Here is a 13,400-nt window from a genome sequence, read left to right on the forward strand (position 1 = left end):
CTATATGTATATCTACACATTTATATGGAGAGTATATATATAAATTGACTTGCCAGCATCAAAGCTATGGCTGGTTGATTCTCTCTCTCTCACACACACGTGTGTGTGTATAGAATGAGAGAGCGAGATTATAAAGAATATAAACGAAATAGGAAGGATAATAATATTGAGGATAGTTATGACGGTGTGGTGAATGAATTAGAACCAGACATCCTGAGGAGTGAGGTTGAATGGTCCTTAAGAAGCATTCCTAACAACAAGGCAGCAGGAGACGACGGGATCCCAGCTGAACTGTTTAAAATCTTAAAAGATGATGCTGTCAAGGTGATGCATGCCATTTGCCAGCAAATATGGAAAACACAAGAATGGCCATCAGACTGGAAAAAATCAACTTATATCCCCATACCAAAAAAGGGAAATGCGAAAGACTGCTCCAACTTCCGTACAGTGGCCCTTATTTCTCATGCCAGTAAGGTAATGCTCAAGATCCTGCAAGGAAGACTCCAGCAATACATGGAACGAGAGTTGCCAGATGTTCAAGCTGGGTTTAGAAAAGGCAGAGGAACGAGAGACCAGATTGCCAATATCCGCTGGATAATGGAGAAAGGCAGGGAGTTTCAGAAAAACATCTACTTCTGCTTCATTGACTATTCTAAAGCCTTTGACTGCGTGGATCATAATAAATTGTGGCAAGTTCTTGGTGGGATGGGCATCCCAAGCCACCTTGTCTCTCTCCTGAGGAATCTGTACAAGGACCAAGTCGCAACAGTCAGAACTGACCACGGAACAACAGACTGGTTCAAGATTGGGAAAGGCGTACGGCAAGGCTGCATACTCTCACCCAACCTTTTTAACTTGTATGCAGAACACATCATGCGATGTGCGGGCCTGGATGAATGCAAAGCTGGGGTGAAAATTGCTGGAAGAAATATTAACAACCTCAGATATGCAGATGACACCACTCTGATGGCCGAAAGCGAGGAGGAGCTGAGGAGCCTTCTAATCAAGGTGAAAGAAGAAAGCGCAAAAGCCAGGTTGCAGCTAAACGTCAAAAAAACCCCAAGATTATGGCAACAAGAATGATTGACAACTGGAAAATAGAGGGAGAAACCGTGGAAGCCGTGACAGACTTTGTATTTCTAGGTGCAAAGATTACTGCAGATGCAGACTGTAGCCAGGAAATCAGAAGACGCTTACTTCTTGGGAGGAGAGCAATGTCCAGTCTCGATAAAATAGTGAAGAGTAGAGACATCAGACTGGCAACAAAGATCCGCCTAGTCAAAGCCATGGTATTCCCTGTAGTCACCTACGGATGTGAGAGCTGGACTTTAGGGAAGGCTGAGCGAAGGAAGATTGATGCTTTTGAGCTGTGGTGTTGGAGGAAAGTGCTGAGAGTGCCTTGGACTGCGAGAAGATCCAACCAGTCCATCCTCCAGGAAATAAAGCCCGACTGCTCACTGGAGGGAAAGATACTGGAGACAAAGTTGAAGTACTTTGGCCACATCATGAGGAGACAGGAAAGCCTAGAGAAGACAATTATGCTGGGGAAAGTGGAAGGTAAAAGGAAGAGGGGCCGACCAAGGGCAAGATGGATGGATGGCATCCTTGAAGTGACTGGACTGACCTTGAGGGAGCTGGGGGTGGTAACAACTGACAGGGAGCTCTGGCGTGGGCTGGTCCATGAGGTCACGAAGAGTCGGAGACGACTGAACGAATGAACAACAACAACAACAACAAAACGAAATGCTAACCCACCACTATCAATGTAATCTAACATCCACAAACCACATTCAAGCAACTATTCAACACACATTCTACTCTACCACCATCTATATCTACACATTTATATGGAGAGTACATGTAAAGAGAGTGAGATTATAAACAAAATACTAATCCACCAGTATCAATGTAATCTAACCTCAACAAATCACATTCTAGCAACTATTAAACACATATTCTACTCTACCACCATCTCCCTCCACCTATATACACCCCCCAACACACACTTATATGGGGAGTATATATATAAATTGACTTGCCACCATTTAAGATAGCTATAGCCGATTGATTCTTACACATAAATATATGTGTATGTTTTGTGCCCTAACTGTGGGACACCTTTTCACCCAGACACCACGTAGGGATGAGATAATCCACTAAGTAAAGTCTATTAAGAAAAATATAAAAGATAAGAAAAAGCACAATAAAAAAGAACAATAAACAATCCAAAAGACAAATCCAGAAACTCCAAAGTTGCTGTGTATAGGTGACAGTTCCATGAATTAAACCACAAGAATTCAAAAACTTGTAACTTCACTTTAAATTAATACAGTGAAACAAAGCTTCATATGCTTGATCAAAGTTATATCTAGAACCTGAGAACAAACCAGAATAAACCAGACTAATAATCATGAAAACATGAAGAGGAATCAAAATTCAGAAACTTGAAACTTAACCAAGAAAAACATGAACAAGACTAAAAATCCAGAAGCTTGAACACATGAAGCAAGGCCATAGGACTTAAGAGTTGTTCCTATTTGAAATGCCATATTGTTTTCACAAAGGATGAATACAAAAACCCGGGGAAGCTGCAACTGGAGTGTTACTGGATTCAGCTGAGCAACCACTTGGTCAGGACCCACAAAGTGGGCATCAAGTTTATGGCAAGACGTCTGTGTTGGAAAAGACTTGGTGGAAAGCCACACACGATCCCCCACATGAATGTTAGGTCCTGGTTTCTGAGGGACATCTGCCATACATTTGTAATCCTCTTTAGCCTGATCCAGTAGAGCCTGTAACACTTCTCGAATCACTGTTAGCTCCTGAAGGCAATCATCTGCTGCTGGAACACCACCAGACTCAACGGCTGCGAGGAAGAAGTGAGGGTGATATCCATGATTAGCAAAAAAGGGTGACTCTTTGCTTGACACATGGACAGAGTTATTGTGCACAAATTCTGCCATTGGAAGCATTGATTTCCAATTATCTTGCTGATCATTGGCATAGCATTACAGACCCATCAGTTTGAGGGTTATAAGTGGTTGACATGCGAGCATCAATTCCCAACAGCCACTGCAATGCCCACCAGAAATGTGAGGTGAACTATGCACCACGATCTGTGACCAAACTCTTAGGTAATCCGTGCAGGCAGAAAACAGGATGTAAAAAGAGATCAGCTGTCTCTTTGGCAGTGAGTAATCCAGAGCAAGAAATAAAATGTCCCATCTTGGTTAATAAATCCACAACTACCAAAATAGTTGTACATCCAAAAGAGGGGGGGAGGTCAGTAGATACAATCTCCCAAGATCTGGTGGGTATGGGCAAAGGCTGCAGCAACCTGGCAGGTTTGCCCACTGTCAGATTGATTGAGCTAGACAACCACTTCAAAGCCTCTCTCAGCTCAGGAGGTTTAACAAAACTTACTGTAGGAAGTTTTGATCCTGTTCAGATAAGTGATGTGTCATATAACCTAATTTCATGCCGTGGGTTTGATATAGTGAATTAATGGAAGATATGTGTCAAACTGTATAGAGTTGTTATGTCATGTTCCTTTGATAAGGATATATATTTTGACTGCAGGGTTGTGGCTGGGCTTATATAAGGTTTTTATATTTGGTGTTCATGTATATATGATGGTGGTAGACCTCTTATTTTGAACCTGAGTCAGTTTAAGTAAGCCAGATTGGATGAAAATGGCTTCAAGAAGATATGGCCGGAATGTGAAGGCTCTGTATGTCATACTACTGCTCCCTTCCCCATACTTGTACTTCTTTGTAATGACTTATGATTTAAGGCATGATTGTGATGATTTTATTTACAAATATTTATAAGCAGCATATATTAAATTAATTTTTCAAGCTGTGTGCATTAATAATTAAAATATAGACTGTAAAACAAGTACATAATGGCTGAGTCTGTATTAGATGCTGGTAGAATCTAAAGCTTTGCCAGCATATCCAGGATAAAGATCTGGGAGAAGAAAGGGGATATTTTTTTCCATTTGGCTTCATAAAAGCAGCCAGATGGTACCTGGGTGCATCACAATGGCCAATCTGTGGCTTTTTGAGCCAAGGAAGGGGAAAGGCCAAAAAAGTGCTTATGCTGGCATAATTCCCGTTATATGCCTGTTATAAATAACAGATTCTGGTGTAAATCGGTATAATGTGTGCGTATCTATAGAAATAAAATGTATAGTATTTTGAACATTAGAAAGCCTCACATAAATGCATTGACAGCATGGTTCTATAAATCTTATAAGAATATTAAGCAGACTTTCTATTTAATTGGACTCAAAGCTGTAGATTTTTGGAAACTATACTCTGTAATTGTGCCCAGACAGTTTAGATTAAGTGGTCTTCATGGAAGTTTGGGGGGGGGGGGGCAGCAGCATCAATTCAAGAAGGACATGCACCTAAATGTGGGCTATTATTGTCCATCCTTCTGTTAGTTATATAAGGTAGTACAATTTTCTGAAAAATAAAACTTCTGTACAGAAATTATTTTTTTTCGTGGAGCTATATTCTTATCTTCATCTTTTGAGAAGCACAAGAGGATAGATTTTATTTTATCCTCCTTACAATTGGCAACATGGTTTAGAAGAGATTTTCATCTGTGAGTTGGTATCCAAATCAGTCTAACCAAGTTAGGCTTTTTTATTAGGAAGGAAGCAGAGCATAGTTATCCTATATCTCAGGTTCATTCCAATTGATACCTCCCTCCATTTTTCACAGGAAACAGCACTGGTTAGATTTACTGATTCTACAGGGAAGAATTTGAAGGGCCACTCTTTCTGGACTGTATGAAAACGTTCACAGGAAATGCCAGTTGGAATGGCTCGGGACTTAGAAGAAACAGACTCATCTTCAGAGGAAGAAGAAGAGGTGGAAGGACCAGGGTAAGTTAAAGTTAAATAACATGGTATCTGTACATATAATTACAGCTGTATACATTGTGTTTCAGAAAGCAAACATTGAGAATTAATTTATTCTGAATTAGTTGCACCATAGGAGGCTAAATATCAATGAGCATATTCACATCTTAGTAAATGCTGTAGATCTGATTTTTCCCCCCTTATCATCTTGGAGGCAGAAGGTTTGAGTAGAAGGATACACATGTGGCCCAATATTTTATGTCCCTGCTCTTTTTGATTTTTAATTGGTGGATTACCCAAAATGGGATTTTTTAAACTGAAGATACTGTGAACGGAACATGAAACTTGTTGCATCCCAAGTATGTATTTTATCATTTCATTTGGTCCTTCTCTGAATGGTTGCTCTTTGAATTTTGTGGTATTTTCTTTGTCTTTATCCTTCACCTGGTGTAGCTCTTTATGTGCCATTGAGAGAAGGCAGGGAAATAGTCAGCAAATATTGGCTTGATTTACCAGCTTCTTTTTGTGCATGCTATTCTCCATGAAGGTTTTTTGGTATACACAGAGTTAGAAGAGACATTATGCTATGGTTCAGTGAAGGTAAGTTCTTTCTTATAGAATCATAAAAGTGGAAGAGACCACATGGGCCATCATTTCCAACCCCTGCCATGCACAAGAAGCACAGCCAAAGTACCCCCAACAGATGGCCATCCAGCCTCTATTTAAAAGCCTCCAAAGAAGGAGCTTCCACCACAGACCAAGACAGAGACTTCCACTGTTGAAAAGCTCTTATGGTCAGGACGTTCTTCAGGTGTAATCTCTTTTCCTGTAATTTGAATGCATTGCCCTGAGTACTAATCTAACAGACCACAAAAAACAAGCCTTATCCAAACTACAACACAATTCTAGGTCCAGGGATTATTGAGATCCATTTCAGTCTGGCTTCAGGTGCGGCTATGTGGCGGAGATAGCTCTTGTTGCCTTGGTGGATGATCCTTGCAGGAAACTGGGTATGGGCCATGATCCTGTTCGTTCTGATAGACCTTCCAGTGGTTTCTGTTCCATTGACCCTGGTATCTTTCTGAACTACTTCTGTGGAATGAAGCTTAGGGACATTATTCTTCAGTTGTGCCAGTTCTTCCTTGACACTGTTTTAAGATCTGTAAAGGAAGGCTTTCTTTCAGTCCCACCATCAGTGGCTTGATGAAGAGAGCATTTGCTGTGATTGGTTTGAGGCTGTGGCACTTCTTCTCCGGAAGGTCTAATTGGCCCCTTTCCTGCTGTCTTTCCTGCTGGCAGGTGAATACTTTTTATTTATTTAAGGAAGCACTTTTAAAATATTGTATGCTCCCTTGAATACCATGGTGGGAGAAAGGTGGGTTATCCTGATGTTAAATTGCAGCTCCTATTATCCTTCATCCTTAGTGGTGAAGATTAAGTAGAGAAGGAAGAGAAAAGAGTAGACACATTGAGAAAAGGCTCAATGTCATTAGTAGGGATTTTGTTTTACTGCTATAGGACAGAAATATTTACAGATGACTATTAAAGGATAATTTTTGAAACTGTATTCAAAGATGTAGCCTTATTCTGTACCAGCAAAAAAACACACAAAAAAACCATAAAGAAATATTCTAGCAGCCTTGAGGCTAATGGAGAAAAAGCCATTTCTAGTATAATATTTTGTATACTCCAGTCAATTTCAGTAGATTCTTGCAGGGACAGGAGTCCAAAAAAATTATGCTACATTTTTTTCAGTTTGTCTCAAAGGTGTGGCTTAATTGGAAAATCACATGTAGTTCATGTTTGATCAGAGAAAGAAAATATGCCACTCAGATTATCAATAAAGAACAAGTAGTTTGCTCTTCGTAATACAGATCAACATATATACAATCATGTGATCAGTTGCATTGACTCACACAATGTCCTTTTAAAGAGATTTAAAATGATCTGTCTTTGTCCCTGAGGATAAACTCCTTCAGCAGCTCATGAAGCAAGAGCATGCTCCAAATTCTGTCTCTCTCTGCTTCTGTCTTCTTCTCTCTGCACCTGCATAGCTGAACAAAAATGTAACAGTATCTAAAAGTCCCAGGCTTAGCAATCTCTCTGGACGTAGCCTGACTAATCAGCTTCATTCATCTTATTTTACAGTTGACACAAACACACTCACTGACTCTTTGCATGCTCCAACAAAAGGTGCTAAATTTTATAGTATTTATGGTTTTTGTAATGTTAAGAACGATACTTTGTAACTGCGTTATTCCTCTTCACTTTCTCATTTCATTTCACATCATATCTATTCAACATCATGTATATGGAATATCTTTTTTTCTTAATATCTATGCAATGCTTAGTCAATTTTGGTGCTTTATAGGTGACAGGCAGTTATTTGATCACTTGAATAATATTGCCTTTTAATGTGTCCTTTATTTGACAGTTGGACATTTATTATGAATTGTACTGTTTTCCCTGAGAGTGGAAGTCTAATTCATTGTAATATATTTAGCTATTGATATCATGGGTTATTGTAATGTTTTTTGAATAGCTTCCTAGTGTCTTCCTTTTTGAGCTTCCTCCACATGCCTACTGGTTTTTTATGCTTATTTTATTGAGGGCAAAATATTCCTTTAGTATTGGAGTAGGTATTTGGGTAGGTGTCTCATTTTCTTGAAATACTGTTCTTGGAATCGGTGTCACCCTTCCATAGTCATCCTTATCTGTATATTCATATAATTTTCTCTTACTTCAATCAGTGCTGAGCTAGATGCTGCATGCAGAGAACTGAATTATTCCTATCCAACCTGTCAGTTACTTCTCCAGGTAACCAAGGGTCATGAAGAGGATATAGTCATTTGGGAGCATGTCTGAGCCCTGGCGTTATTACTGGAAATCCAGAGGACAGGACTTAGCCTAAAGCCCTTTGCTGCAGACTCGGCTCTGTTCCCACTTATATAAGGTGTTGGGCTTGACATAGTAAAATATTCTTCAGCTGAAAATCTTTCCTAGTGCAGTATTTCAGGGTGAAAAGCTTGGGCAGGAGGTTGAAGAGGGAAGATAGGCTTTTAATTATTAACACATTGTGAAAGAGAAGGAAAACAGTTTATTGTGATTACCTCCAGTCTGTGAATTTTTATACTTTATTGGTATAAATTATCTTAGACTTAGGGACTGTGGTGACACAAAGGGAAATATTGCTGTTTTTTAGAAGCTTAATTACTCAAAATATGTGAAATTTTAGAAATATTTAATGTCATAAGCTTGAGAACTCCAGCAATCTGGCCTATTGGATGTAATGGTTTGCAAGCTGTTTCTGGGAACATGGGAAATTGACTTATATTGAGTCAGACCATTGTTCCATCTAGCCCAGTACTGTCAATTCTGATTGTTAGTAACTCTTACAACTTTCAGCCAAGCTTTTTTTTTTTTTTTGAAGTTCTATCTGGAGCTGTCTTGTGTCTGTTAGTGGTCTCCTATCAAAGTATTAACCAGGCCCAAACCTCTTTAGTCTCTGAAATCTGGCAAAGTCAGGTGTGTTCAGAGTGGTGTGATGCTGATATTTCTGTGAACTTGGTTTGTTTTTTTCTGCCATTTTGTGCTCATGTAATTTTTCATATGCATATTAAAATTTAAGGGGTTTAGGCATACTGCATTGGAACTATCTGTTTGTCAATGTCTCTCCATTTGGCTCAATGCATGACAGTAACACAGCAACATATTGTTGCTGAGGTGTTGCCTTAGCATGGGTTGCCACAATACACTGTCTGTTTATTTCCTGACTCACAGAGATCTGCATTAAGGAAATGTAAGGATTTGTCTTGTAAAACTGCCTTGAGCAAATCTTTCTTAAAATATCAACTTCTGTTTCTTTTTCCTAGACATGAATTCTCCTTTTTCTCTAAATGGTAGATTTTTTTTTTTTTAAAAAAAACTCTTACATTTACCTTAATTGGTAAAGACTTCAGAGCAGTATCCATAGGTGGGAATAGTGTCTGAACTGTACGTGAAAAACTGTGTTTTGACCTGTCACTTGTGTCTGGAAAACTTATTGGTTTTCTTCAGCTGTAACTATTGTCATGTAATGTGAACTGTGTTTGGTATTTCTGAATCTTTTGGTTCATATTTATGTAATTTCAATCTGTGTAAAGGTGGCTGCATATAATAGGTAGTTAAACTGGACTCCTTCATGATGAGTAGTGATTTAGTATCTTTTGCATATTCATAAATCTTTCTTCTTGTTCAAGGGAGCACCCGTGTATCACATGGACAGGTGGTTTTAGAAGAATCCCAATCCTGGTGTTTCATGCAGATGCTATTATAACTAAGGACAGTTACACTCGCTTGATTGGAGGTAAGTGTAGTTTTATATAATTCACTGTCTTGCTAAAGACTGTCGTGTTAAAGAGAACTAACTGAAGGAGAAAACATGCCTGGAAGTTAGTTTGATTTTTCTTTTGCTATACACAGTAGACGAGCTTTTAATATATGATATTAAGTTGGAAGCAGCTGTTTTTTTAAGTTAAGAAGTTCAATACAAAAACAGTGAAAGCTTACAGTTAGAACTTAAGTACTTAATTCATGTGCCTATTAAAAATAAAACAGAAATGTGTAAACTGCAGTGTCATTCTAGCTGCATAAATCCCTTCCATAACCTGTATGCAATGGCATAACTGGGTATTGTATGATAAATGGGAATGTGCTAGTTCTGTGGCAGTGTTTTCCCTTCTTCAAATGGTGAAATAGATTATGACTTTGGTTTGCTGATACTAATTTATATTGGGTTTACAGAGCGTTATCGACTGGCTTTTAAGATTGTGAGAACAGATAGTCGCCTTGTGCGCAGCATTTTATCTGCTCATGGATTCCGTGAGGTATGTGTGTCAGATCTTTGATTGTAAAATAACTGAAAATTCAGAGCGGTCGGCACTGCTTTTAAATCCAAGAAATAACTTGGATCTAAAAACCTATCATAGCTAGGGTGTATCAAACTATAGACAAGTAAACAGAACTAATACACCACTTGCATTTTGGTATCTTGTCAAATATTTTGATTCTAACATGATGAATTTATAACCTACAGTTCTTTTCTTTTTTGAAGTTAAGATCATGTTTAAGACATTGAAACATACACATTTTGTGTAATAATAATAATAATTTTATTTCTTACCAACCTCTCTTTTTGGCTTGAGGTGGGTTACAGCATTGCTAATAATCTAAAACATTATATAAAATACACATATTAAAACATATTTCTACAAAATACATATTAAGATACACAGAACATAGATTAAACATAAGATTCATGATTAAAACTGGCTGGGTAGGTCTGCTGGAAGAGATAGGTCTTTCAAATGTGTTTTAAATTCTAGCAGCTCATTTAGCTGTTGTAGCACTTCTGGCAGGCTGGAGTAACCTCCTTCCATAGGATCTAAGTGTTCAGGGCAGATTGTATGGGAGAAGGCGATCCTGTAAGTAACCTGGACTCTTTCTGGACAAAGGCCTTGGAGAAAAGTGTTATTTATATATATATAAATGCTCTGTGCATAATGAGTACCTTAAAAACAAAAGAACCAATGAACGACATCACACCAAATTTGGCAACAAAATGTCTCACAACACAAGGAGTGACCATCACTCAAAAATTTATGATTTTGTCATTTGGGAGTTGTAGCTGCTGGGATTTATAGTTCACCTATAATCAAAGAGCATTCTGAACTCCACCAATGATGGAATTGAACCAAACTTGGCACACAGTTCTCCCATGACCAACAGAAAATACTGGAAGGGTTTGGTGGCCAGTGTCCTTTGGTTTTGGAGTTGTCGTTATCACTGTGGACTCAAACAGTGATGGATCTGGACCAAACTCTACACGAATACTCAATATGCCCAAATGTGAACACTGGTGGAGTTTGGGGAAAATAGAATCTTGACATTTGGGAGTTGTAGTTGCTGGGATTTATAGTTCACCTACAATCACAGAGCATTCTGAACCCCACCAACAATAGAATTGGGCCAAACCTTCCACACAGAACCCCCATGTGGGCTACAGCAACGAGTGGCAGGGGACGGCTAGTAAATGTATAAATAGCCCCTAACACAGAACTTCCCAAACATTTCATGTTGGTGTCACTCTTTTTAGACACACATCATTTTGCAGCACAGTAATTCAGTTTTACTAGCAAACCAGAATAAAGTTATTATTAACCAACCCCTTATAAGAGATATGGACACTCACATATATTGACAAAATGTTTGGGGACACAGCATGTCTCAGGAAAACCTTTCATTTATATTTTTAAAGGTATGATTTATTGCTTATTTCACATAGATTCAGAGGTTTCTTGTTATGTTTATTCGACACACTTACACAGTACAACTGACACACTAATGTGTCTCAACACACTGTTTGAAAGGTCTGCTCTAACACATGGATGGAGAATATGTTCTTCAGATGTTGTTGGCTTGCAGTTTCTATTATGCCGTATAATTTGCTATGCTGACCAACAACATTTGGTGATCCCTCGTATTTAATATGAAATAATGTAGTCTTATCTGATTGATTATCTTACCAAGAATGTATGCCTTTCCCCTAGGTGCACCCAAGTAGCAATGAATACAATCTTATGTGGACAGGGTCCCATCTGAAACCTTATGTCCTTCGATCACTCACAGATATTCAAAAAGTCAACCACTTTCCCAGGTAAGAAGAGAGTATCTGAAGATGGACTCTCCAGATGCTGACAGACTTCAGATGTTACTATACTTTATTTTGCATATGTCTGATTGGAATTACAGTCTAACAACCTGTCCACAACATTCCCCAATCCTGCTGTGTGACTTGTGGAGTATTTGGAGGCAACTGAATCCTATATTATATATTTTTTTGTCTTAGTCTGAATGAAAAAATAATCTTTCATAGTTTGTTTTGGCTCTAAGACATGCCTTCTTACAGATACTTTATAGTTATATTAACGTTAGAACTAGTTGCTAAATTGGAAAAATCACAGTGATTTCTTGACTTGATTTTCTGTGCCAATTGCCAGGTTTTTTATTTCCCTTTGTTGGATGTCACTGCAGGAGGAATAATAAGAGAGACCATCAGGCATGTGTATATATTTGCTTAGAGGTGTAACCACTGTGCATGGACAATCAATTAGAGCCATTTCCTTTAGGAAGATACTCATGGTGATCAAAATTCTAAATTTCCCTGTGTGCCTTTTGACTTCTAGATCAGTGGTTCTCAACCTGTGGGTGCCCAGGTGTTTTGGCCTACAACTCTCAGAAATCCCAGCCAGTTTTCCAGCAGTTAGGATTTCTGGGAGTTGAAGGCCAAAACATCTGGGGACTCACAGGTTGAGAACCACTGTTCTAGGGTCTTTCCCCATTCTCTTTGAGGCCTTGACAATTTTTTGAAAGAAATCAAGAGTAAACGATGCATTTACACTTTTAATGTAGTTTGATACCACTTTAACAGCTATGACTCAATGCTATGGAATCCTAGGAGTTGTAGTTTTACAAGGTTTTTAGCCTTACAAGGTCTTTAGTGCTGTTTTGCACTATCCCATGCCCAACCCTTTTATGGCCTGGACACACCCATTTTAGTAATTCAGTTGGTTTTTGTTGAATACTGTCTGATGGAACTTCGATGCTACTGTTTTATTCTTTTATGTTTGATTTTGTATTATTTGGATTGTTGTATTTTGCAATGCTCTTCTTTTAGTGGTGTTTCTGTTTTAATAGATTGTTTTGCTTTTATATCTGTTGACTTTCTGTGCCATAGGTAAGTCACCACGAGTCCCTTCTGGGAGATGGTGATGGGGTACAAGAATAAAGTTGTTGTTGTTGTTGTTATTATTATTATTATTATTATTATCTCTGACAAAGCAGGCTAGCATCTCACCTCACCACATTGCAAATCCCAGGATTCCACTGGCAGTTAAAGTGGTGTAAAACTGCATTATTTCTGCAGTGTAGATGCACCCAAATCATATGTTGTAGATCTGATTCTGTCCACAGCTTGCATGTGTCCCTTGAAAAAATGCCTTGAAGGGAAGAAATCCTTTGATTGAGAAAAGATTGCACACACCTGATTTCAAGCAGCTTTGAGAATGTAAGAGTTTAGTGATCAGAAGGAGAATGTTCATCAGTAAGATGTATCAAGGGTGAGAGCAACTGTGGGAACAATTGAATTGGACTGCACTGCCGAAGTGGTGCAGGATTAAGGCATGCCTTAATTATCTTTTGATTAGGCTACAATAATGTGAACTATATGGAGCTACCTTTGAAAAGTGTTTGCAGGCTGTAGCTAATGCAGAATGGGAGTGACAGGCTGTCATCTGGACTGCGTTTGGGAGACATATTATTTGTTTGGAACCAACTGTGTGGTCTGTAGCGGTACTTTAAATGTGGAACTGCCTCTCAAGGGAAGCAAGGCTGGCTTCATCCTTACAGAATTCCTGACTGGCATTCAAAATTGTATTGCCAAGAACTTTGGCTTTTAAATGTTTAAATCTAATTTTTAAACAGTGTTTATTTC

The 13,400-nt window shown here is 38.6% G+C and overlaps 1 protein-coding gene across 13 annotated transcripts in view; it reads left to right on the forward strand.

The window, feature by feature from the left end:
• TTLL5 (tubulin tyrosine ligase like 5) overlaps positions 1 to 13,400 on the forward strand; it is a 149,823-nt gene that overhangs the window by 5,472 nt on the left and 130,951 nt on the right. For all 13 annotated transcript variants that reach the window (XM_060758169.2, XM_060758177.2, XM_060758202.2 and 10 more), the window contains exons 2-5: positions 4,731 to 4,894; positions 9,109 to 9,215; positions 9,653 to 9,735; positions 11,458 to 11,564. In XM_060758169.2, coding sequence (XP_060614152.2) covers positions 4,818 to 4,894; positions 9,109 to 9,215; positions 9,653 to 9,735; positions 11,458 to 11,564 — 374 coding nt within the window. In that variant the 5' untranslated portion in view covers positions 4,731 to 4,817. The remainder of the gene's footprint in view (positions 1 to 4,730; positions 4,895 to 9,108; positions 9,216 to 9,652; positions 9,736 to 11,457; positions 11,565 to 13,400) is intronic.

The sequence above is a fragment of the Anolis sagrei genome, chromosome 1 (assembly GCF_037176765.1).
Source record: "Anolis sagrei isolate rAnoSag1 chromosome 1, rAnoSag1.mat, whole genome shotgun sequence".
In the NCBI taxonomy this organism is placed as follows: Eukaryota; Metazoa; Chordata; class Lepidosauria; order Squamata; family Dactyloidae; genus Anolis; species Anolis sagrei.